General features: G+C 48.8%; 1 protein-coding gene across 7 annotated transcripts in view; it reads left to right on the top strand.

Annotated features, from left to right (window-relative positions):
• GATAD2A (GATA zinc finger domain containing 2A) overlaps positions 1-26,098 on the top strand; it is a 98,465-nt gene that overhangs the window by 19,430 nt on the left and 52,937 nt on the right. For 6 of the 7 annotated variants that reach the window (NM_001103090.3, XM_010806523.4, XM_024994028.2 and 3 more), the window contains one exon: positions 19,760-19,848. Coding sequence is in view for 5 of the 7 variants with exons in the window: in XM_010806523.4 (XP_010804825.1) it covers positions 19,834-19,848 (15 nt within the window). In the remaining 2 variants the exon portion in view is untranslated. Of the gene's footprint in view, positions 1-9,126; positions 9,229-19,759; positions 19,849-26,098 lie in introns of those variants that run through there. The other variant, XM_059888035.1, reaches the window with a different exon arrangement.

The raw sequence follows: 26,098 nt of genomic DNA, 5'->3' as shown, positions 1-26,098 counted from the left end.
GCCATGCTTGTGGAACAGATGTCGCTGTCTGCCCCTGAGAACCGCAGCCTGTCTGCACGTTTGAGATGGAAGAAGGTGAAGCCCCTACAGAGGGTGATGCTTGCCAGGGTCACCTTTTGCTGGGTTTTCTACATCTGGGACTGGGCCCCAGCTTTTCTAGTCTCAGACTGAATGTTTCTTCCGTCAGCTTTGGTGCCTCCCTGGCAGTACAGAACGCCTGGGTTGGTGATGTCTCATCGGGGCAAAGGGGACACAGCCCCTCTTCCTGACCCTGGGCTTTCTGAACCTCACATTTTTATTTTCAGGGGGCTGCTCTTCCATTTGTAAGATGTTCACCAGGCAGATCCTCATGGGGTCCTGCCGTTGAGAACCAAGAGGGGCTTCTGTACGTCTGGCCTTATCATCGAGTTCCCTTTGGCCAGGGATTGGAAATGGGTTGCTTGATGGTGCTTGCAGTGACTAATGGGAGAGTTTGGGCCTGAACCCTGTCTGTCTTCTGCACTTAGGCTGCTTGGGAATCTGAAGATCTGACAACAATTTACCATTTTTCAGCTGTGGGCAGGTTGCCTGGCCACCTGGCCTCAGCTTCCCCACCTGTAGATGGGCACTGTGTTTTTAACCTCATGGGATGGTTGCAAGGACAACTGAGAAATGTTTGAAAAAGTAGTTAGGGATATCCTAACTCTTAGCCCTCCATTTACTTCTGAGATCAAACTCCTCCCCTGAGGGAATTCCCTGGTGGTCCAGTGGTTAGGACTCCTGGCCCTCCAATGCAGGGAGCGTAGGTTCCATCACTGGTTGGGGAACTAAGATCCAAAAACAAGCCAAAAACCAAAATCCTCCTCTGCCCAGAGGACAATTACAGGAATATCCCCCTCCAGTTTTACATCTCAGTTATCAGGCACAATGAAACACTCAGATGGAGGAGCTAGATTTTCTTTATAACAAAATTCTACCACAGCCTAACAATTTGGAGGTCTTCTGAACTCATTGTAAGGAGATCTCACCTAAAAAGGTCAGTCAGGTTGCCCAGAAGGGAATTAAAAAACGCCTTGTGGTCTTAACTCTGCATATAATCCCAATATAACATTTCCTCCAATTCCAGTTATTCTATGCAATTACCCTTTGAGTCAGTGGCTGTTAAACTTGACCCAACACATTTTTACCTAAGAGGAAGGTTCTCACCAGGACCTTGGAGGTGAGCAGGTTTCCAGGCCAGTTTTTCCTTACTTGAGTTTACATTTGTTGGGCTTTTGTGGCAGTGACAACAGATTTAGTATTCTTGTGTGTTTTGGGCAGGCTCTCACTGCTAGCCAGCCAGTTGTGAAAATTTTGCTGCTGCAACTTTTATTCGCCCATGGGGGAAAGTTCTTTTTCTCCCCCAGTTGTTCAGTGCTGTGGGGAAAGTAGGAGCATGGCAAACAATCCTTGGTTTGAAGGTGTTGGTTGCATTGGTTGAGTCACTCCAGACCTGTGATATTCTCAGGGCTTGCTTATCATTGACAGAGCACTTTAACTTCTTTTCTTTCCTGTATTATTGTGTATGTAAAAGCTTAATGCATTCCTTCAATGGCAAGTGATTCTTTCAGAGGATTCTGGAGTCAGATCCCTCCCTGGGATTCTTTTTCGTGCACTGGGGAGATTTTGAGGGTTTGGTTAGTGTTTTCCTTGACACTTGTTTGATTAGCTGACCTTTTCAGCAGTTTGTGTGTTGGTCATCTGTCTCCTGCCTCTTTCCCCAGACCTTTAAGGTTTTTATTGTTGAGGCTTTCTGTCTCTTTCAACCCCACAAGTAACATTTCCTGATACTAAAGTCTGGGGAGAAGGTGGGAGTCTCAGTTGTCAGTAGTAGTCATGCCCTGGTCTGCTTTTGAAGTTTTCTTGGTTAAGGATATTAACAGACTCGAGTCTGGATTGAAATATCATTGCAGCCTACTGTCAATTTCGGTTTGTCAGGAAGAGCATTAGAAATGTAACTATTTTTGGTCCTTGGGCAGCAGACAAGTTTTAATATTCACCTGGGACTAGCTTCTGTGTACTGTTTTGCTGAACCCAGCAGGCGGCTTACTGTCTTCCAGATGAGTGGGGCGGGGCTTGATGTTACAAACTGGAAACTGAGGCCTGAGAGGGGGAGTGGCCCGCCCTGTGTTAACTTGCAGAAGAGAGAAGGAGGCAGAGCTCTATTCCCTCCTGGAGCCTCCTGGTCTGATGCCTTATCCTTACTTCTTTATGGCTTGGTTAGTTTCACAATTTTTGTTTTGTTTTAGGTTTCTCTTCCCTTTATTTATGTAGTGTAGGTCCACTGGCAAATTTCCTTCCTCAGGACCTTGTCTTTTGAGGTCATCACGGTATCTAATGTGAGGATGGGACAGGACACAGGCAAGAATTAAGGCTGCTTCTGGAGTCTCTGGGCTGCATTTAAAAGCCAGCAAACGAAACAGACTGTAGCTATGTTTCTTGTTCTGGAATTGAGTGGTTGATGGCTGTTAGTTTTAAGAGCATTAAACTGCTTTTCCCTATCTATTAAAAAACAAGAGATGGCACTCATTATTTAGGCATCCTCCAGATGAATCATTTTGAGTGACCATTTCAGGATTCAGAAAAGCTGGACATCAGATCCTGTATCAGGCTCTGCTAGTCTAGGGCAGGAGGGACAGTCCTTAACACTCAGGTAAGGGTGAGTCTAGAACAGCACAGGCTGGCTGCTGAAAAGCTTTGAGAGAGGTTATTTCTCACTTACCCTTTATATGTGGGGGGAGTCTGCTCTGCCTGCTGAAGTCATCTTTAAGCTGTTTCACAGGTGAGCTGGTTATAGGGATTGAATGTGTTCTTGGATGAGAGAAGATTGGGGTAGGGGGTGCTGAGGGGTTCCAGGAGGAATGTTGGTGATTTGGGAATCTTGGCTCAGGATTGGACAGTTGTCCTTTCCTGTTGCTGGTGCCATCACGTACCCACTCAGCCCCCTCAGGGAGGATGGAAGGGGTTCCTCTTAACTTTCCAGAGATAAAATCAGGTGGCTCTGCCATGACATGCAGCGAAAGTGGAAGGTCCCTGGGGAAGGTGCTCTGCATCAGGTGAGCACAAGAGAGACCTGCACGCACCTTCTGTGAATTTAAGATGGTGGGAGCATGCCCACTTTGTTGCCTTGGTTTACTGCAGAAAGGAGAAGGAAACTTAAATTGTAACCAGTCTTCTGTGAACCATTGTTGGCTGCTGCTTTTTCTTTTTTTAAGTTATTTTTTAAAAAGTTAGCCCGTTGACATTTAAGAGCCTAAGTTACTCTAGTAGGTGACCCATGGAGTGAAATGCAGTGCAGACGTCTCATCACTGCACAGTGAGTTGGTGACTCATACTTGGGCACACACTCAGGCCACGGCACGAGTTGCGGGCTCTGAGATTCCCTAAGGAGAGATGCTGAGCTGGGTGACAGAGATGTCCAGATGTCCTCAGGCCCAGGTGGCCCCAGCCCAGCTCCTCAGTGAGTTGCCCTCATAGTACTGAAGTGCACTGTGCACATATAATTTTTGTTACATGTCATGACATGAGAAAGATGGGGCATCTGATCTGTGCTTGCCATGCACACCATTCTGAGAAGAGACGATTTCCTTGGTCTTGGGGGTCTTAACAGCTATTGTGAAGCAGGTTCGTTGTGTGGGACTGGACTGTTGGAGGGAGTGTTCCCTGCACTGGAGTGTCAGGGAGGGATGGCACTGGCAAATCACTGTCCTGGACCTCAGGGTTTATGGAAAGTCTTAGTGGGAAATAAGTTTGAAAAATGATTATCGTTGATGACCTTAAATGGAGGGCTGATGACACTTGATACTAAAAGCAGGGAGAGCCCTCCGGTTTGTGAGGAGGAATATGCTGACTTGAATTGGGTAGGGAAGCCAGTGAGGTAAAAGGGCCACTGATAAGAGGCAGGCATGAGCTGACGTTGCCTTGAATTTGCCTGATGGGGAGTAAAAAGCAGGGACAGGTGCCAGAGATCCTGTGCGTGAATATAGGGTAGGGATTAACTGGATACCAGGGGCTGAGGACAAGTCATCTGTTCATTCAGCAACTGGGGTCCCTTCTCTGCCTGACCTGTGCTGTGCCCCTGGGTTCTGGCGATGGGTGAGATGGCTGGCTCCTGTCCTCGGGGGTCTTAACTCTTCATGGGGAGATAGGGCGCGGTGCTCTGGGAAAGAGGAAGGGTGGGCAGGAGCGTGTCCAGGTGGTGGCTCCCGAGTGGGGGCTGGAGGGTGGCACAGGCCCTGAGATGGTGGGCCTTAAGTTTTCAGGTGCTGAGTTTGAGCTAAGGTGAGGTGAGCTGGGTCCTAGAGAAGTGTGGTCTGAGATCGTGTCTCCTTCCTGGGAGAAGCCAGGCGTTGTGAGACAGCTCAGCCTGTGGGCCTGGATGGCCGCGCTCTGCTTCACTGGGATTCATAGTGGATTGAGGTATGGGGGGTCGTGTGTGGTCATCAGGACCCAGGACCCTCATGAACTGAGGGGTGTGTGTCTTTGACCCTTCTCTGGGGGCTGGGTGGGAACTTGATTTGTCCTTGTGTCTCCTCCTCCCCAAACTAGCAGTGCTTTGTGTTAGATGAAAGTGTGGTAAATAACAGATAAAAGAATAAAATATCTGAGGGATGGTCCCGTATATGAACAGTTTGTTCTGCTGTGTTCCCAAGAGTGAAGTAGTGATGAGTGGATTGAAATTAGGAGGACACGGCCCTTAACTTCGTCTGAGAAAGAGCTTTGTAGTAGTTAAGAGGGACCAAGAAGAGGCTCAGTGTGATTCCTGTGCCCCAAGAGCTGGTTGGTAATCAGCATTTTCTAAAGTCTGAGAATTTTCCAGCTTGAGGCTTTGGACACTTTTCCAGACAGACCTAGAGCGATTAAGACACTTCCCTGAAACATCCACATGAATTTTTCCAACAGCTGCTACTTTCTAGTTTGAAAAAGTTACCCTGTTTCATGCATTGCTCAAATGCTTTCAAATCCTGACTCTTCTGGCAGAGTTCAGGGAAGAAGACAGGTGGATGTCCTGCCAAATGACAGTACGGGTTTTGAGAGTAGGGAGGCGTTGTGGACGCAGGAAGGAAGGGGGCCTTGGAGACTTGGCCCTTGGAAAGAATGACTTGGTTCTGAGAGTGGCATCTGCCTGATGATGGCCAGGGGTCCCAGTTTTGAGGTTAAGGGTGGGAGTGAGGAATCAGGAGAGTTAGGCTGAGGGCATCAGACTGGTGCCTCGTGCACAGAGCTGGGCGGGCCAGCATGCGTCCCGGCCTCCAGCCACCTCAGGAATCCCTCCCTTCAGGGCCCGGGCTGCCCCCGGCTCCATGCTCCGTGGGCTGGGGAGACTGCCGAGTCAGTGACCAGAGGACCTGTCTCCTTCCCTGGTCTGTGTCTGCTCTGTCTCCTGCCCACTGTGAGCACTTTGCTCTTCCGATGGAAGGAGAGCAGCTCAGTCTGCACGAGTCCTCTCCGCGGGCCCCAGGTCTGCTTGGTGGATGCTGAGTGTGGTTGGCGTATGTGTACATCTCACACAATGGAAAAGACGAAAGGGTCTTCATTTATATTTACGGCCCGGGCTGGCAGTGTTGATCAGGTCCTCTTCCCTTAGCTTGTGTGTACCCTGGCAGGTAGGCGCTTAGAAATCTGTGCTTCAGCACCCTCCGAGGGTTTTAGTGCCTCTCATAGAAGGTGAAGACCCACATAAGTCCCTGAATTTGCTGTATGGTTCGTGGAATGGGGTTTGCACAGCGAGGTTTCCTGAAATTCAGGAAAGGGTTAAGTTAGTGTGCTCTATTAAGAGGAACGGAGGTTGTACTGACCTTTGCTTTAGGACGTTCTCCCAGAACCTTGGGAAGGATCCAGCCTTAGGATGGCCTTAGTTAGAGACAGGCTGCTCCCCAAGGTGTCATGGTTGAGATTGGAGCCTGGGTCTGGATCCCCATTTAACCCTGTAACCCTGGCCAATCACCATGACTTCTCTCAGCCTGTTTTCTCACCTGTCAAGTGTTCGGTGTGACGTGTGGGTGACGTTGGCAGTCCCCCCGTGTGAAGTGTGGGTAGTGTTAGCGGTACCTGTGTGGAGTACGGGTAGCGTTGGTAGTACCTCATTCTGTGGTTATGAGGATTAAATGAAATCAGGCATGTAAAGTACTGGCACCATGCCTGGCACCAAATAAAGAATTTAATAATTGTTAGCCACTGTTACACTTTTTTTTCCTCCTTTAGTAACAAAATCTCTTGTCAGTGTGCTAAAGGTGGTTCTCTGGATGTTCCCGCCTTTGTCGGCAGTGGGCTTTTTTTTCTGCAGCAGTTTGAATCTGTGTGCCCAGCGGTGGCTTTGTCAATGAAGAGTCAGGCCCTCCCCTTCCCATGCCACCAAAACTTGATGAACACTGGAAGGAGTCCTGGACCACGGGGGACCGCGGAGCCCCCACTTCCAGCAGTCATGTCACTGGGGCCTTGGGGACAGAGCTGCAATGACTGGGACCTAGGTCTGTGTGAGGCGGCTGGTGACAGAGCATGGCAGTGGGGTGGGCCGTGGAGGAGGCCAGAGGGGTCCTGCAAGGTGCGCCCAGTAAAGGGGAGGTGACTGGACACCTCGCTCTTGCCTCCCTGGCACTCCTCCTCCTCCCCCCTCTTCACCCCTTTTGGTCTGGGAGGGCTGGGGACCTGGGACTCGAAGCGACTTCCCAGAGGATTTCTTGCTTAGGTTGGCTTATGTTGGCAGGACTTGTGTCATTGGGACGAGATGGACTTGTGGGCTCCTTGGGGCCACTTAGCACCGTGTTTCTCTAGAATGTGTGGTCTGCGCTCTCAACAACTGACAGCTTTGAAGTGTACCTTTGCCTGGAAGATAAAGTGTGTGCTGGCTGGTGTGTGTGCCCACGTGCTCGTGCTTGTGCACCCGTGTGAAGGCTCTGTGTGTGCCGTGTGTGCCTGCTGGCTGGCGTAGAGCCCGACCCAAGCAGGCACTCTGCTGTTTGCAAATGGAGCAAAGACATTTCAGTCAGTGTTGGATGTGGACTTTGTGTGGCAGAGTCCTGCCTTTTGTGGGGTCCCTGGCTTACTCTGGGGTGAGTTTCAGGTACAGGCAAAGTCCCCCTGAGGGCACAACCCACAGGCTCTTTGGACTTCTTATCTTAAGGCAGAGATTCACATGGCGTTTGCATTGTACCTCACAGCCCATCAGTGTAGACTAAAGTCTACCACCAAGGCAAATTCCGATTTGCAGCAGAGGACAAAGCAAAGCATATTTCAAAATTCTGGTCTCACCGCTGCACCCCTGGAGGTAGGCACTCTCCTGAAGCCTTGGTAGGGGAGGGGCCCCGGTGCCTCTCTCCTGGAGCCGCTCCTCCAGGTGTCCATGTCCCTAGTGCAGTTTCCTTTCTGTCTGCTCCCCAGATGCTGGCTTCTTGGCCGAGTGGAGCAGGACTCTTCCCAGCCAGCGAGGCACCTCCTCTCCGCATTGGCCCTTCTGTGAGGAGGAAGCACTGACGGCCACAGAAGTGGGTGTTGCCCCGCTCCCCTCTTGCCCGCCTCCTCTAAGACCTTGGGGGCTCTGCTTCTCCATCTTGGGCTCCACTTACCCTGTAAGGGCTGGGGGCAGTGGACAGTTGGACGGTCCCCTGAAACACCCTCCCTTAGAAACCCCTCTATCCTGACGCTCTCTGAGCGTACCTTTATTGTCGGGTACGTTGTCAGGAAGATGCGGTGTATGTTCATGTCATCTCTGTTTATTTTTAATTGGCTTGTGTAGTGCAGGCTTGTGTGTAGGACTTCCCCGGTGGCTCACATGGTAAAGAATCTGCATGCAGTGCAGGAGACCTAGGTTTGATCCTTGGGTTGGGAAAATCCCCTGGAGGAGGGCATGGCAACCTACTCTAGTATTCTTGCCTGGAAAATCCCACGAACAGAGGAACCTGGTGAGCTACAGCCCATGGGGTTGCAGAGAGTCGGACACGACTGAGCGAGTAAGCACAGCCCAGTGCAGGGCCACAGTTCACTGGTGGGTGTTGCCATTGTGGTTTCTTTTTTCAAACTTTGCAGCATTCTAATCAGTTGTGCAATTTAAAAGAATTATTTTTCTTTATGGCTACGCTGTTTGTTGATGTGTGTGAGTTTTCTCTAGTTGTGGCAAGTGGGCACCACTCTGTAACTGTGGTGCTTGAGCTTCTTACTGTGGTGGTTTCTCGTGTTGCGGAGTGTGGGCTGAGTAGTTACGGCACATGGGCTTAGTTGCTCCATGGCATATGGGGTCTTCCCAGACCAGGGATCAAACCCGTGTCTCCTACATTGGCAGGTGGATTCTTTACTCCTGAGCCACCAGGGAAGCCCTTGCCAGTATTTTTTTGTGCAGTTTATTTGGGGAGTGGAGGGAAGGACTGAGTGATAGTGAAGCATGTCGGGGACTTGGGCCTGGTCTGGGAAGCAAGTTTCTAGAATTGTACTTGTAGCTGTGGGTATACCAGCCCCATGGGATTTGTTCTGTACACAGGCCTCAAAATGTTAGAATGATGTTGTTCTGCCTCGGAAGAGGCGTTGTGTTGAGTGAAATAAACCAGACAATAAAGCACAAGTACTGCATGATTTCTACTTAAATGAGATGCCTAGAGTAGTCAGATTCATAGAAACAGAAAGTAGGATGGTGGGTGCCTGGACGGGGTGTGAGGGAGGGAAGAATGGGTGATTAGTGTGTAATGGGGACAGAGTTTCAGTTTTGCAAGGTGAAGGAGTTCTGGAGATGGGTGGTGCTGATGGCTGCACAGCAGTGTGAGTGTACTTAATGCCACTAAACTGTGCACTTCAAATGACTAAGACCAGAAAAATGACTAAGTCAGTCAGTGTTACATATATTTTATTAATACCACATTGAGGAAGAAAAACAAAAGGGAACCTTTGTGAATATAGAAATATCCTGCATCTTTATGAGAGCATTATTTTTATCCTCCAAATGTCAGCTTAGAGAGAAATGAACAAAGGCACTCCCATTTTGATGGTCTGCCTTATGTCAGATACTAGGGGCTTTAAAAAGATACGCATAGTTCTAGAAGGCTCATTGTAACATCATCTTGGGAGCATGATTCCGTGGGTGTTCTTTGGTCCCTAGGAGGGTGGGGCCTGGATGCTCTTCTCCCCTCGGTGGGGTGACATAGGACTGGGGTCTGCAGGAGGTTAGGGGGGCAGTGTCCTGGAACACCTGAGGTCTCCCCCCCGTGCCTGAAGAGGCTGAAGGTACCCCTTGTTTCCCGTGGCCCTTTGTCAGAGAACCCCTCAGGGTGGCGCGTATTTACGGGCGTGCACACAAGGGGGACTTGGGTTCGTAGGTCCTCGCTGCCAACACCGAAGTTGTTTCGTCTTTTGTTCTGACATTTTCTTCAGGGTGTCCTTTCATAACGTAACGCACTAATGCTAAATCCTTCAAACACTAGTCTCAGGTCTGTCTAGAGGTGGACATTTGATTCCTGTGCATTTTAAATATGGGGGGAGGTGGTTTCTCTGATGTTTTGAATGCACCTGCAAGGTGGATTGCTTGGGCAGCTGCTAGGGAGTGAGCGTGAAGACACTGAAATGCTACTGCTAAGTCGCTTCAGTCGTGTGTGACTCTGTGTGACCCCATAGACGGAAACCCACCAGGGATTCTCCAGGCAAGAACACCGGAGTGGGTTGCCATTTCCTTCTCCAATGCATGAAAGTGAAAAGTGAAAGTGAAGTTGCTCAGTCGTGTCTGACTCTTAGTGACCTCATGGACTGTAGCCCACCAGGCTCCTCCGTCCATGGGGTTTTCCAGGCATGAGTACTGGAGTGGGGTGCCACTGCCTTCTCCAAGGACCCTCATTATAAGGAGGCTTAGGATTTTGAGGAACAGCAGTAATCATAGTCAAAGAACTAGTTGCTTCTGTTGGAGAGCCTGCCTGGAGCCAGGCTCTGTCGCTTGGTCCTCAGGCTGATCTTGAGTCCTAAGGGGTAAGTGAGCCCCCAGGGGCACAGTCGGATTTGGCCCCAGAGTGTTTGAATTGTCAGGAGAGTCGGGGCCGAGCAGTTGGTTGTGTGTGATTCATCAGGAGGACTCTGTCCATCATCATCAGGGTGGTCTGGTGGTGTGAAAGGGAGGGATATCCAGAATGCTTAGGAGAGAGGAGGGGGGTTGTGGAGTCAAGTCTTCAGGAGGGCATGGGTCTGTTGGAAAGACTGTTGATGGTATTTTTTCAAGTGAAGTCGCTCAGTCGTGTTCGACTCCTTGCGACCCGTGGACTGTAGCCCACCAAGCTCCTCCGTCCATGGGATTCTCCAGGCAAGAATACTGGAGTGGGTTGCCATTTCCTTCTCCAGGGGATCTTCCCGACCCAGGGATGGAAGGAATGCAAAAGGAGAAGGGGGCGGCAGAGGGTGAAATGGTTAGAAGATCTCATCGACGCAATGGACGTAAGTTTGAGCAAACTCCGGGAGGGGGTGGACAGAGGAGCCTGGCTTTCAGCAGTCCATGGGGTTGCAAAGAGTTGGACGTTGACTGAGTGACTGAACAACTACAACAAAATAGAGTTTTGGCCATAAGAAAGAGGGAGGGGATGTTGGTGAATGGGTACTGGGGTGTAGCGCTCACTTCTCAGCAGTGACAGGGAGGCGCTTCTGACACAAGGCCAGTGAGGACTGTGGGAGTCTCCAAGCACCTTTCTCCAAACAGCCGTGTGAGGGAGTCTCGGGAGCGCCTCCCCCGAGAAGCCTTGGCCCCCAGGGGCTGTGGCGATGCTGTGGCCTTGCCTGTCTCCACGTGTTGTTTATTCCTAATGTTATTTATATTGTTATGTTTTTCCATCAAGTTGGTGGTGAAAACAGGCTTCCCAAGTGGCTCAGTGGTAAAGAATCTGCCTGCCAATCCAGGAGACATAGAGACGTGGGTTTGATCCCTGGGTTGAGAAGATCCCCTGGAGAAGGAAAGGGCTACCCAGCCCAGTGTTCTTGCCATGGGGTCACAGAAGAGCTGGGCACGGCTCGGCGCCTGAGCACAGTGGCGAGAGCGCAGTGGCTGGGTGCTTGTGACCGGCGCAGAACGCCGTGGTGTCGTCTCTTCTGCATTCCTTGTTGGGCCTTGGATAGGATGAACAAGAGCCCTTCCTCTTGTGGTACGTGGAGTGTTTGGAGGAGAGAACCGAGTGGGATGCTTGTCAGATGTCAAGGTCAGCCACGCCAAGTGATGGGGTTTTAACCCTTGGGGATGAAAGGGAGAGGGTTTCTGAGTAATACGTGTTTTGAGTCTGACAGATGAGTTGGGGGAAGGAAGTACTTTCCTAGGAGTGAGAATAGCATGTGGAAAGTCCGGGTCATAGAGGAAGGCAGATATGGTGGGTAAAGGAAACAAGAGCGGTGTGGTTGGAGGCAGGAGTATGGTGTATGTACCCACACGTACGTGCATGCCTATACATACATGCATGCCAGGTGACTTCCTGGGGTCGCCTGCCTAAACAGGCAGGGTCCTAAAGGCTGTGGTGAGGTGTTGGGAGCTTTAAGGAGCTTCAGGAAGGGATGGTGTGGGGACACAGTCTGTCTCTTGGTGAGGCCATGGTTGCTGTGGCTGAGGGGGGACAGGCAGGGGCCCTTCAGAGGTCTGGGGGGCATGTACTGCTTGTTACCCCAGTGGGTGCTCTGGCTTGACGGTGGAGATCGTCCAGCTCTGGTTGCCAAGGATAGGCTTGTGCAGCTGGCCTCACTGTCAGCTCCGTGGCCCTCGTGGGGCTGAGTCTCCCTCTCCAGTCTGCCTAGTCATGCTCTCCCTGCCTCTGTGGGGATACAGGGTTAATGAGGCTCTGGGCCTGGGGGAGAGCAGGTACTGCTTGGTCCCGGGGGGTGTGGAGCCAGAGCACACCCTCGCTGCGCCTGCGCTCTGATCTTGTCTCAGGCAGGCAGCTTTGACCGAGTCACCTGTGTCCCGGGAATGCTGAGCGGAGCCCACCAGCTCGGTCTCGTTGGCTTTTGGGGTCCACGTTGTCTTTGTCACTGCTGCTCAGCTTTGCCCTGTGGACGAAAGCAGCCCTAGACAGGCTGACCCTGGGTGGATGCGGCTGTGTCCTAGGAAACCCATTTCCTAGAGCAGGCCCAGGCCGGAGTTTGTGATCCTGGATTAGGGAATTGACTCTGAGCCAAGTTAATCTTTCCCTAGCCAGGCAGCACATGTTGGAGCAGTGTGACCTTTGGGCTTCCCTGGGGTAATCCACTGTTGGCCTGCCTCAGTTTCTCCCTTTCTCATAGGGCTGGCTGGGGATTTCGTCTCCTTGACAAGTAGCAGTGCAGTTGCTTCGATTGTTGGCAGAAGGGTCTAGGGTAGCCCTTTGTTTCCGGAGGTGGTGCTTGGACCTAGGGGTGGGAGACAGTGAATGGGATTGTTGGGTTTCACCTTGGCGGTTTTTTGGGTTTAATACCATGTTCTTGGGCCTGGATTGGAGCTACGGTGGTTAAATGTTTGGATGAGACACAACTGAGGAATTTCAGAGGCAGCACAAGTGTTTGAGTGCAGACAGTGCTGAGGAGGAGACCAGAGGCGTGAGGCTTCCACAGGACCAGGCCTCGGAAGGGGCGCTGTGGCCCTCGGGGGAGCCCCTCAGAGAGCCCAGGCTTCCCCGGCAGGTGCCCTTGGCCCCTGAGAGCTGTCCCTGGGCTGGCCGTGGGCACTGCAACTTCAGTGTCTCTGAGGAACACTGGAGCTCCCTAGACAGCAGCCAGTGTCTGGCCAGGGCCTCCTCACCTCAAGTTCAAAGGGCGCGGACCTCACTTGCCTGACCTGGAAAGGAAGTGGCAGCAGTGGGCTTCTGTTCCCTGAAGTGCAGTGGCTTGATTTCATGTAAATCACCAGTCACTGCCTCCTCACCAAGCGAGATCTTCCTCAGGTTGGGAAATCGTTCGGGTAGGTCGAAGGTTTGGGGTGTTGAGTGTGTGCATGTTAAGTGGAGTACCTAGGTGCAGGGTCAGAGCCAAACCATAATGATTTATCAAGGGAGCGGAAGAGTCTCTTATGAGTTGGTAATTGTGTACTTAAGGGTTACTCGATACTGTTTTAAATGTATGGGTTGGAAATAAAAATAGTAAAAACTCTCTAAACCCCGGCCAATGTGGGGTCAATGGCACAGCAGCCCAAAGGATATATCCGTGAAAACTGATTACGGTTTCTTTTAGAGAGGTGCTCCCAGTTCTGTTGGTGCTAAGGGGTCTCTGCTTGGTTTCTGCTCCTTCCTGAATTTTGCACTAATTGTATCAAGGGGTGATTGCTTATGAACTCCTCAGGTTGATTCCTTCTCCTTTAGTGTTAAACCATCTCTGCTCATTCATTCCATAAACATTTATTGAGTGCCAGACATGCTGCAGGTGCTTGAAATGAAATTAGGCCCCAGGCAGATAGCCCTTTCCTTGTGGCGTCTTTGTTCTTCCTCTGAGAAAGTCCATAGACATGGTAACTATGTTGTGTGCAGTTTGAGGAGGGCTTGAGGTGTGGGAGAGAAGGGGCAGAGTGAGCAAGGTGGACCTCTTTGAGGGAGACATTTGAGCAGTGATTTGGGGGTAAAGGGAGAAGTCAGTCCTCGGAGTGAGAGTGATTGAGGCAGAGAGAGCAGCTAGCACAAATGGTCTAACAAGTACAGTTGGAACTGACTGTATACAGACATTTCTGAGAAATCGTGTGAAGCTGAATATGGACTGGGCATTTGTTGACATTTAGGGCTTATTGTATGGTAGTTATGTCTTCAAAGGCCATTTTCAACTTTGGCTGCAAACTGAAGACTTGATTGTTTAAAATGATAGTGTATCTGGGATTTTGTTGAAGACCTTAAAGGACCCCAAGGCAGAAGGGTGCATGGTGTGTTGGAGGCCAGCATGACTGGGAGGTGGGGTGGACATGCCTCTGGGATCAGGAGAGGACAGGACTTCACTCTGAGTGAGAATGCAGGGCCTTCGGGGGGTTTTGAGCTGAGGAGTAAAAGCAGGAGCTCCAGTTTGCAGACCTCCGCCCTACTGCTGGAGGATGGTGTGGCCAGTGGAGGTGTGAGAGGTGGGTGGACCCCACATGTGCTTGACAGCAGAATCAGTAGGATTTCCTGATGGACTGGATGATGGGTAAACGGATTAAGAAGGTAACACCAGATTTTAATCTGAGCGTCTTGAAAGACTGAATTTGCTGTGAGGTAAAGTGGGGAATGACAGAATGTGGTCCACTGGAGAAGGGAATGGCAAACCACTTCAGTATTCTTGCCTTGAGAACCTCATGAACAGTATGAAAAGGCAAAATGATAGGATACTGAAAGAGGAACTCCCCAGGTCAGTAGGTGCCCAACATGCTACTGGAGATCAGTGGAGAAATAACTCCAGAAAGAATGAAGGGATGGAGCCAAAGCAAAAACGGTACCCAGTTGTAGATGTGACTGGTGATAGAAGCAAGGTCCGATGCTATAAAGAGCAGTATTGCATAGGAACCTGGAATGTCAGGTCCATGAATCAAGGCAAATTGGAAGTGGTCAAACAGGAGATGGTAAGAGTGAATGTCGACATTCTAGGAATCAGTGAACTAAAATGCACTGGAATGGGTGAACTTAACTCAGATGACCATTATATCTACTCCTGTGGGCAGGAATCCCTTAGAAAAAATGGAGTAGCCATCATGGTCAACAAGAGTCCGAAATGCAGTACTTGGATGCAATCTCAAAAACGACAGAATGATCTCTGTTCGTTTCCAAGGCAGACCATTCAATATCACAGTAATCCAGCCTATGCCCCAATCACTAATGCCGAAGAAGCTGAAGCTGAATGGTTCTATGATGACTTACAAGACCTTTTAGAACTAACACCCAAAAAAGATGTCCTTTTCATTATAGGGGACTGGAATGCAAAAGTAGGAAGTCAAGAAACACCTGGAGTAACAGGCAAATTTGGCCTTGGAATACGGAATGAAGCAGGGCAAAGACTAATAGAGTTTTGCCAAGAAAATGCACTGGTCATAACAAACACCCCTTCCAGCAACACAAAAGAAGACTCTACACATGGACATCACCAGATGGTCAACACCGAAATCAGATTGATTATATCCTTTGCAGCCAAAGATGGAGAAGCTCTATACAGTCAGCAAAAACAAGACCGGGAGCTGACTGTGGCTCAGATCAGGAACTCCTTATTGCCAAATTCAAACTTAAATTGAAGAAAGTAGGGAAAACCACTAGACCATTCAGGTATGACCTAAATCAAATCCCTTAAGATTATACAGTGGAAGTGAGAAATAGATTTAAGGAACTAGATCTGATAGACAGACTGCCTGATGAACTATGGATGGAGGTTTGTGACATTGTACAGGAGACTGGGATCAAGACCATCCCCATGGAAAAGAAATGCAAAAAAGCAAAATGGCTGTCTGAGGAGGCCTTACAAATAGCTGTGAAAAGAAGAGAAGCAAAAAGCAAAGGAGAAAAGGAAAGATATAAGCATCTGAATGCAGAGTTCCAAAGAATAGCAAGGGAGAGATAAGAAAGCCTTCCTCAGTGATCAATGCAAAGAAATAGGGGAAAACAACAGAATGGGAAACACTAGAGATCTCTTCAAGAAAATTAGAGATACCAAGGGAGCATTTCATGCAAAGATGGGCTCAATAAAAGACAGAAATGGTATGGACCTAACAGAAGCAGAAAATATTAAGAAGAGGGGGCAAGAATACACAGAAGAACTGTACAAAAAAGATCTTCATGACCCAGATAATCACGATGGTGTGATCACTCACCTAGACATCCTGGAATGTGAAGTCAAGGGGGCCTTAGAAAGCATCACTACGAACAAAGCTACGACGAACACAGCTAGTGGAGGTGATGGAATTCCAGTTGAGCTATTTCAAATCCTGAAAGATGATGCTATGAAAGTGCTGCACTCAATATGCCAGCAAATCTGGAGAACTCAGCAGGGGCCACAGGACTGGAAAAGTTCAGTTTTCATTCCAATTCCAAAGAAAGGCAATGCCAAAGAATGCTCAAACTGCCGCACAATTGCATTCTTCTCACACACTAGTAAAGTAATGCTCAAAATTCTCCCAAATCAGGCTTCAGCAATATGTGAACCGTCAACTTCCAGATGCTCAAGCTGGTTTTAGTAAAGGCAGAGGAACCAGAGATCAAATTGCCAACATCTGCTGGATCATCAAAAAAGCAAGAGAGTTCCAGAAAAACATCTATTTCTGCTTTATTGACTATGCCAAAGCCTTTGACTTTGTGGATCACAATAAACTGTGGAAAATTCGTCAAGAGATGGGAATACCAGATCACCTGACCTGCCTCTTGAGAAACCTATATGCAGGTCAGGAAGCAGCAGTTAGAACTGGACATGGAACAACAGACTGGTTCCGAATAGGAAAAGGAGTATGTCAAGGCTGTATATTGTCACCCTGCTTATTTAACGTCTATGCAGAGTTCATCATGAGAAACGCTGGGCTGGAGGAAGCACAAGCTGGAATCAAGATTGCTGGGAGAAATATCAATAACCTCAGATATGCAGATGACACCACCCTTATGGCAGAAAGTGAAGAGGAACTAAAAAGCCTCTTGATGAAAGTGAAAGAGGAGAGTGAAAAAGTTGGCTTAAAGCTCAACATTCAGAAAACTTCAGATCATGGCATCTGGTCCCATCACTTCATGGCAAATAGATGGGGAAAACAGTGGAAACGGTGTTAGATTTATTTTTTTGAGCTCCAAAATCACTGCTGATGGTGATTGTAGCCATGAAATTAAAAGACGCTTACTCCTTGGAAGAAAAGTTATGACCGATAGCATATTAAAAACCAGAGACATTACTTTGCCAGCAAAAGTCCGTCTAGTCAAGGCTATGGTTTTTCCTGTGGTCATGTATGGATATGAGAGTTGGACTGTGGAGAAAGCTGAGCGCCGAAGAATTGGTGCTTTTGAACTGTGGTGTTGGAGAAGACTCTTGAGAGTCCCATGGACTGCAAGGAGATCCAACCAGTCCATTCTAAAGGAGATCAGTCATGGGTGTTCATTGGAAGGACTGATGCTGAAGCTGAAACTCCAGTACTTTGGCCACCTCATGCGAAGAGTTGACTCATTGGAAAAGACTCTGATGCTGGGAGGGATTGGGGGCAGGAGGAGAAGGGGATGACAGAGGATGAGATGGTTGGATGGCATCACTGACTCAATGGATGTGAGTCTCGATGAACTCTGGGAGTTGGTGATGGACAGGGAGGCCTGGCGTGTTGCGATTCTTGGGGTCGCAAAGAGTCGGACATGACTCAGCAACTGAACTGAAAGTGGGGAAGGTTGTGGTTCAGGGTGATAGTCTGAGATGACCTGAAAACGTCTTATATGTTGCATAGTGTCCATTATGCACTGTGTGCACTACTATAGCAGGTTAAGGGACTTGGCATTCGCCCCTTAGGAAGATGTCCAGTGTGTCTTATGGTTTCAGAGTTGGGGTACTGGGTGTTGCAGATCATCTGTCCACATGAGCGTGGGTATGTTCTGTTCATTTATCTGCTCATCTGCTTTTACCTGCATGTCACGCTCTTGGTTACATACTTGATGGTATGTCTCCAGATTTGTTTCATTTTCAGTGTTTCATTATTCTAGGTCTTTTGCATCTCCATATAAATTTTGGAATCAGCCTGTTTTTTTCCCAGCAAAACATGCTGGCAAATTTTTGATTGGGGCTTTGCATCAATTTAGGGGAGAACTGACAACTTTCTGATCCATGGAATAGTCATCTCTCTATTTGGGTTTTCTCTCACTAATCTTGGTGACATCTTACTGTAATCCAGGTCACAGGTCTTGTCCATGTTTTTAAAAATCAGGTTTATCCTTAGGTAGTTTACATTTATGCTGTATTAATTATTACTGTTTTTTTAGAGCTTTGCGTTTGTTTTTCCCCCAAAGATTTATTACCTCGTTCCTTGTCTGTGGTGGATCTTTGTTGCTGTGCACAGGCTTTTCTCGGGTCGTGGGCAGGGACTGCTCTTGGTTGTGACGCACAGGCTTCTTACTGTGCTGACTCTTCTTGTTTCGGAGCATGGGCTCTAGGCGTGCAGGCTTCAGTAGTTGTGGTGCTCGGGCTTAGTTGCTCCTTGGCGTGTGGTTCTTCCTGGACCAGGATCCAACCTGTGTCCCCTGAATTGGCAGGCAGATTCTTAACCATTGGACCAGCAGGGCAGTCCGAGCCTTGGGCTTTAAAAAACTTTATTTACTTATTTGGCTGCACAGGGTCTTAGTTGTGGCATGTGAGATCTAGTTCCCTGACCAGGGATTAAACTTGGTCCCTAAGAGCAGGGAATCTTAGCCACTGGCCCGCCACAGAAGTTCTGAATTTTGATTGTTTGTTGCCATTGCGTGGAAATACCTCTGACTTTTGTATATTGACCATGATCCTGAAGAGAGCAGGTGCTTGGAAAAGCCCCGGACTACTCCTGAGGTTTCCCTCTCCGAGGCAGAGAGAGGTGTTGGCTCCAGGGAATTAATGGTATCTACTGCATTTCCCAGACTGAATAGGGTCTAAAAAAGTGACAGAAAGGGCCCCTCTCCCTAGGAGCTAGCCCTAATGGTGGCTGTAGCCAGCTCTGGGCCCCACTGAGGAGGGCTCTGTGTGCTCCTTGGTGCCCAAAGATCTTTCCATATGATGTTTGCTTATTTTGCAAGTTCTCCTGTGGGAGTGTTTCTCGACATCCATGAGCTGTGAATTTCTGTGAACCCAGTTTAAATATAAAGGTTTCATACCAGAGTGAGCTCCTGGTAGTCATGTGGGTGCAAAGAATGACAGCAGAGGTGACACTGACAATATTTGGCAAGCTACAACTGACAGCTGCCGGGGAGGCTGAGATTTGGCTGGTTCCCTGGCTTGAGCCTGTGTGCCCATTGCACTGGACATCTAACCTCACAAAGGAGGGAAACTCATGCTGTCTCTGTGACCTTGGGAGAGTTCCTGAACGTTCTTGAGCCTTAGTTTTTGGGTCTGTAAAACGAGGCAGCCCCTTTTTGCCTGGGCCGTGTAAGCCTTTTAGAGCTGATCCCTGGGTAAAACTTCTAGTTGCCCTGTGGCAGTGAGGCCACTTCCATGTGGGAGATGAAGTTTATCCATCCTTGGGCACCTCATGTCCCCAGCTTCATGAGGGCAAACTCTGCCCTGCCTGTAATAGTGGGTGGTTTTCTTGGGGTCTGTGTTTAGGTGTGGGGACTGGAGAGGGGAGAGGTCACCTCGGAAGAGGGAGATGTGGTGACCTTGGACAAGTTCCTGAATATCACATATGTCAGATCCCTTAGCTGTCAAATGGGAATGATTTTGTAACTTAACCCTGAAACTGTCCAGGGGATTCAAAGAGGTAACTGAATTTTAACGTAGTACCTGGAACTCACTACTGAACATCTATTAAATGCTAGTATGTCTGTTTTGCTGTTAATGTCATTACTATTATAATCACGACCTTGAGCCGTTTTTTGTGTGTTCAGTATGTTGGCTTGTGGTTGTGTACCACCTATTGTCTCTATCCATATTGTTTAAGATGGGATCTTTCGTGTCTGAGATCTTCGTGTTGACTGGTTGGTGCACCATACTGGGTCATACAGACAGAGACTGATAGAAATTGATTTCTTCAGCTTGCCCTCCTGTGGAAGGGTGCAGTCACAGAGCTCTGGCTGAAATCTAGAATTTTGCTGTGTAATTCCAGGGATTGGAGACATTTAAAATTGTCACTATGTACCAGTAACTTTTTTTGGAAACTCAATGTTTCTTCCTCTGTTCTTTGTTTTAGGTTGGCCAGCACGTTGACAGAAGTTGCCTTTTGACATAGCTCCCACCATGGCCGGCTGGTAGGACCGCTGTCCCATGCCCAGAAGCCAGGTGAGTGCGAGGTATCTCGCATCTGTGGAATGGAGGCTGGCTTACCCCATAGGCCCATTCAGGTCCTTGGACGTTGACACAGCACTGCTTCGGAAGCTGATGGCCACCTCCTAGCGAGGGAAGAAGGCCGGCACCTCGGGTTTTGCACATTGGGAGATCTCCTCGGGGCTGCCCAGGCCCTGCCTTCTCCGGATGGCCTTTTGCTCTCTTCTTATGTCTCACAGGTCACTTGTTTGAAAAGCCCAGGCCGCAGTAGAATGAGCTGTCCTCTGTGAGGATCAGGGGCAGAGCATAATCCTGGCCAGGTGGCCTCTGCCCTCTGGCCATTCCTGTGGTTTTCCAATGCCACGATTAGAGTTTATCCTTAACCACCCGTGCTTGGAGCGCATTGACCTTCCTGCACTCTGCGTCTGTGGGGAAACTGAGCCATCCCCCCCACTGCTTTGGGGTCTCAGGTGGAGACTGTCCAGGGCTTTTAGGACCCAACAGGACCGAGCCCAGAGCCGGGTAGTATTTTGTCTGTTACTATCAGGGTCTGGCTAGTGATGTTTTGGGCCAGGGCTACTTAACTGGAGAAGGTAGGACTGAAAGACGTCTTAGAAGATGAAGACACCTTGGAGACCTCCTCCCGGGTCAGTGAGCCGCTTCCTCTTGTGGGCCGGCCGGCCGGTGACTTTCCGAGGGGTGTATGCCCTTGAAACAGTGGCACAACCGCATGGGGCGAGACCTGGCTGCAGGGACAGCTCTGCTGGGTGAGCAGGACATGTGACAAGGGTTGGGTGTTGGTTTGTGAGGTTTCAGCTCTTACCTACATAGAGCAACAAAGTATGGGAATGGTCAAGTAATCCTGGGGTCAGGAAAACATTTCCAGAATGCTTCCCCAGCAAAAATAAATTTTCCTGGTGTTTAAAAATTTTTAATTGAGATAATTTGTATATCATCTAATTCACCCGTGTGTAGTATACAATTCGGTGATGTTTCGTGTGTTCAGGAGTTGTGCAGATGTCACCTTTGTGTAGTTAGGGAACACTTTCCTCACCCCCCAAAAAAACCCATACCTATTAGCAGTCCATCTCCAGTCCCTCTTCCTCAGCCCCCAGCAGCCACTCCTCTCCTTTATATCTCTGAATTTGCCTGTTCTGGACATTTCTTATCAATGGAGTCAGTCTATATGACCTTGTGCGTCTCACTTCTCATACTTAGCATGTTTTCAGGGTTCAGGGTTCGTCCACTCTGTAGCGTGAGTCAGTGCTTCGTCTGTTTTTGTGGGTGAGCGTATTCGATTGCATGGCTCAACTCCGTTTTGTTTATCTATTATCATCTGGGATAAATTTGGGCTATCCCCACCTCTTGGTAACTAGGACAGTGCTGTGAAGATTTATGCATGCAGATTTGTGGAGGTGTGCTTTGAGGTCCTCTGGACGTGCACCTTGGAGTGGAATTGTTGGATCACGAGTCTAATATTCTGAGGAAATGCCAGACTGTTGTCATGGCAGCTGCACCATTTTACACCCCCACCCTACCCCCCCAGCCCTACCCAGGGACACTATAGCTCTGGTGAAAATGTCTCAAAGAGTCTGTGCCGGTTTCTTAGAGCTAGTTGAGGATCATTGGTGTTAATGGTGCTCGTTACCTGGTGCTGGTGGCAGCGTGCAGTAGGCTGGCCACCTAGAAAGTGGGTTTGGCCCATGGTTGTCAGCAGGCTTTCTTTGAACGTTAGCATTTTAAAAAATTCATGGTACTTTATGTCTAGAAAAGGTCTCACTGCAGCCCAGGGTGAGGTGAGTGACCATCACTTGTCTAGTAGCCTAGGGCATTGTCTGAAGGCAGAGGGCTGGCTCAGGATTCTTTGAGGTCCTAGGCTGGATGACCTCATACCTGTCTGGCCCTTTGTTTTATTTTGTTTTCAATTTTGACCACGGTTCGGCATGTAGGATCTTGGTTCGCTGACCAGGGATTGAACCTGCACTCTGCAGTGCAAGTGCACCATCTCAAACACTGGACTGCCAGGAAAGTCCCTGCCTGGCCCCTTGTTTCCTGGGAAGCACATGGTCCGAGCAATACGTTCTTGGTGAGAGAATGAATGAAAGAAAACTCCTCCTTTCCTATCACAGGGCCAGCAAGGAAGACATAGCCATAACATTAGAAAGCAGTCAGGTTGGGGATCTGGGAGGGAATTTCTGGAAGCCACCTCAGGTGTTCCCTGTGGTCCTGCCTCTCTGTACCTGCTGTGTGAAGGGCTTGATGGGAAAATATGGTCTGCAGATGGCGGTGGCCGGTGATGGTCAATGTCAAACAGGCAAAAGCACCCTTGAGCAATTATTTTTAAAAAATGTATAAATACATCAGCTTGTGTACTTTTGGTCATGGGTGTAAGTCAGCCGAACAGATTGATTGATTGATTGTTCCACTTTCCACTGAACCGTGGCCTGTGGTCAGCTGGGGTCTTCTCATTCCTGCTGCCTGGGACTCAGTGGGCACGGAGAAAGAGCAAGGCGGGAGAGGGGCCGCGTCCTGGAGAGTCTTCCGACGCGCACACAGCCCGCGCACCACAGCCCGCGTTGTACGTGGTTGTCAGTGTGCACACTGAGGCTCGGTCTGCTTGCCTGGGCTGATGGAGTTGGTGTCTACCCTTGACTTCTGCCGGTCAGGTGTCTTGTCGTTCGGCAGCTGCAGACACTGCTCGTGTGCCCAGAGACTGGCCTCATGCTTGGTGTTAAGGACCAGAACGGGTACGACGTGCAGAAAAACAAACAGGGAAAAGCAAATGCAGATGACCTGTAAGCGAGGCAGGAAAGAGACTCCAGTTTTTCCCAGTACTGAGAATAGTGCTCACTGGAGCTTCCCTAGGACGCTTCTGACCCTTAGTCTCGAGAGGTGGAGACTGTTCTCTTGGTGGGAACCGGGCACCACCGTATGTTGCGTTGGGAGGTTCGCAACACCTCAGAGAGGGATTTGCTCCAGTGAGTTCACTTCTCAAAAAGGATCCTGAAGATACTGTCAAAAGTAAGGATTGTGGCTGGGCTCTTCTCTACAACATTCTGAAGTAGCAATCTGGAACTCACCTAGCTGTTTGTCAGTTGGGGCCAGGACTGATGGGGCTGGGTCTGCCAGCGGGGCGGAGCTGAGCCCCTGAGGGAAAGAAGGGATGGCTTCATGTCACTGTGATGGGATTTCTAGGGTGAATTAAGTAGAAACAATAACAAACTGAAGGGTAGATGTATTGTACTCACTTTCATTCCCCATGATAAAAGGTTAGGGGTGGGATGGAGACATAATGTGTATTTGTTTTTATTTTATTGTTTAGAATGGATATACAAACCATAGATGAACTACATGGTCACCTCCAGAGGCATGATGAAAAGAGGATAGGATTATTGGGAGACTCCTCCAGGTTTCCTTTCTGTGTCGCACCAGATGCTTGTTTTATATAATTAGAAAATAAAGTTATGTCATGTTGGGGGAGAGGAACCCCTAAAAGCCATACGCAAAAGCAAGCTGAAATGAATCTAGGTACATACCAGTTGTTACTCATGTGGGTAATTTAACCTCTCAGAGGATTTATTTTACATGGCTTTAAAGCATTGTAGTTTTGGAGACTTCCTGGTGGTCCATCGTTAACAATCCTCCTGCCAAGGCAGGGGACACATGCAGCGGGATGACTAAGTCCATGCACCTCAACCACTGATGCCTGTGTGCCTGGAGTCCATGCTTTGCCACTGGAGAAGGGCCGCGTGCAACAGCAAAGACCCTGTGCGGCCATAAATAAATACAATTGGAAAAATGGTAGTTTTTGATCACAAGGTACGAGATAATGCCATAAAGGTAAGAATTAGGAAAAAATCTTTAACTGCTTTTAGGAATCATATTTTTGGTTTCAGGTCAACAATGCCAGTAGTCTTTTTATTATATATTGTAGGAGAAAACAAGTTAATCGATGTCTTTAAGAACCAAAATTGGGAATTCCCTGGCTGTCCAGTGGTTAGGACTCCGTGCCTCCATTGCAGGGGGCCCAGGTTTGATCCCTGGTCAGGAAACTAGAATCCCACTAGCCCTGTGGTGTGGTCAAAAAAAAATTTTTTTTTTTTTTTTAAGGACAAAAGACATGTAAGTGAAAGATCAAAGCACTTAAGTGAAAATGTTTAATTCTGAATTTGCATTGGCAATGTCCCAGTTGTGAAAGATCCTGCCAGGGTTGTATCAGAAGGACCCACAGGACCCCCCTGGCCCCCACTCCCGGCCAAGGGTGGGGCAAGGGAATGTGAATGAAAATTAGTTCCCTGGGTTGGAGCATCAAATGTGTTTAAAAAAAAAATCTAGGGTTTGTATTGATGATTAGAGGAAAGGAAGAAACTCATGAGTGCCTTTCAAAAAGTGTTAGGGAATCAACTCATTTTGAAAAATTGGTAGAGTGAAGAAAAGCATTTACTTCTACAGCTGAACTTGCAAGGAACAAAATAGTGGGTGAGGGCTACTTTCCCTCAAAGGTAGATTCGAGCTGCCAGAATTTTCCAGTACGCTCTACTCATACTGTCTGATGTGGTACCTGGAATATTGTGATTGAGAAAGTCAAATTTTAGTTTTATTTGATTTAAGTCTTTTTAAATAGCCACATGTGGCTAACAGACAGTGTAGCTATTGACGCTCTGGCTAATGAGTATGGAACATGAAATTATAAGTTCATACACTTGCAGACACCTAATAAAATGGTGGTCTCAGTGGTCCTCAGTGGTCCTCAGTAGCTGCCAGCCCTCCACCCCCACCCCCAAGGAAGGGTGCATGTGCTTTCAGAGGGATGTATGCTTGATTTGGCCTCAAAATCTAGTTTATAGGAAATTGGGGGTGTGTTCCTGGTGTGTATCTCTGGTGACTCAGATGGTGAAGAATCTGCCTGCAGTGCAAGAGAACTGGGTTCGATCCCTGGGTTGGGAAGATCCCCTGGAGAAGGGAATGGCTCCCCACTCCAGTTTTCTTGCCTGAAGAATTCCATGGACAGAGAAGTTGAGCAGGCTACAGTCCATGGGGCCACAAAAAGTCAGATATGACTGGGTGACTGACAACTTTTCACACTTTCGTTATACCACAAGGAGGCCCCTTGCAAAGCCCAGTCAAGGGAAATGGGACAGATGACCTGATTTCTTCAACATATGATTGAAAAGAATGCAATGGGGGAACCTGTGTATTTTAGACAAGTGTGACTTTGACAAAGATTGAGGAGTAATTGTTTAATTGTTGATGGTGTGATCATGGAATTGTGATTTTGTGTCCTGTAGTGATAAATACTGTTCATTCATAAATACTTGTTGAATGGTATTTGCTTCTTAAAGAGCCTAGCAGACGTGAGGTGGGTGAAAGACTGTGGTTGGTTGTCTGATGACCGTGGGATCTGGGTGGTGGGCATGTGCAATTTATGCTGCTGCTTTGGGCATGGTTGCAGTTTTCCATAAAATAATTTATTTTCCATAAAATAAATTTGGAAGATGAGTGTAACCCAGGCCTTCCTTCAGGGAGCTTTATGATGCATGTCACCCAGAGCAGGAAAAGTACCACTTACGAAAGTGAGGATGGTGGCCGCTTGTGGTTGGTTTAAGTTCAAGCAGAAGCCCTTCAGCAGAGGTTCTGGCATTGCTGTGGGGGTGTGACAGTGGCCCATCAGCGGTGCAGCTTCCTGGTGAAGCATTCTTACTTCTGTAATAGCAGCACTGACTGTACCTTCGTGGAGCCGTGTTAGTGATAGAGTGGGTGTGTTCCCATTTCACAGGTGAGGAAAGTGAGGGGTGGAGGTGAGCCGGGCGTTCTGGGCTCGGCCTGGTGGAGGGTGGCGCTGGTAGCCCTGGCTGTTCTGTGCGCACCTCCCCCTGCCGCCCCCAGAACCCAGAGCGCATCGATCACTGCGTGTGCTGCTTCACTTCAGTACCCTGATGCCGCGATGTCCCATATGTTGTTTTCTGACACAAATTAATATATTATTCATTAGAAATCAATCTCACCTCTCCATTGGTGGTGTCTGTCCAGAGCAGCCATAGCCAATTAGTCTGGATAAAGTAGGTAGTTAGCTGGTCTTCAACGTGACTTTGTCTTATAAAAAAAGAAGTGCTTTATAAATTTGAGCCATAAGTGTGGTCCAGGGTTTATGACAGCTCCAGTGTGGGAGGGGCCTCTGCCCTATGTCTCAGCCTGCTGTGTTCACGGCCCGCCCCATACATCTGTGTGTGTCCCCAGGGGCTTCCTCGGACTGTGCTGCTACGGA

This window comes from Bos taurus, chromosome 7 (assembly GCF_002263795.3).
Source record: "Bos taurus isolate L1 Dominette 01449 registration number 42190680 breed Hereford chromosome 7, ARS-UCD2.0, whole genome shotgun sequence".
In the NCBI taxonomy this organism is placed as follows: Eukaryota; Metazoa; Chordata; class Mammalia; order Artiodactyla; family Bovidae; genus Bos; species Bos taurus.
The sequence above is the reverse complement of the archived record's forward strand: the minus strand, read 5'-3'. Positions and strand labels throughout refer to the sequence as shown.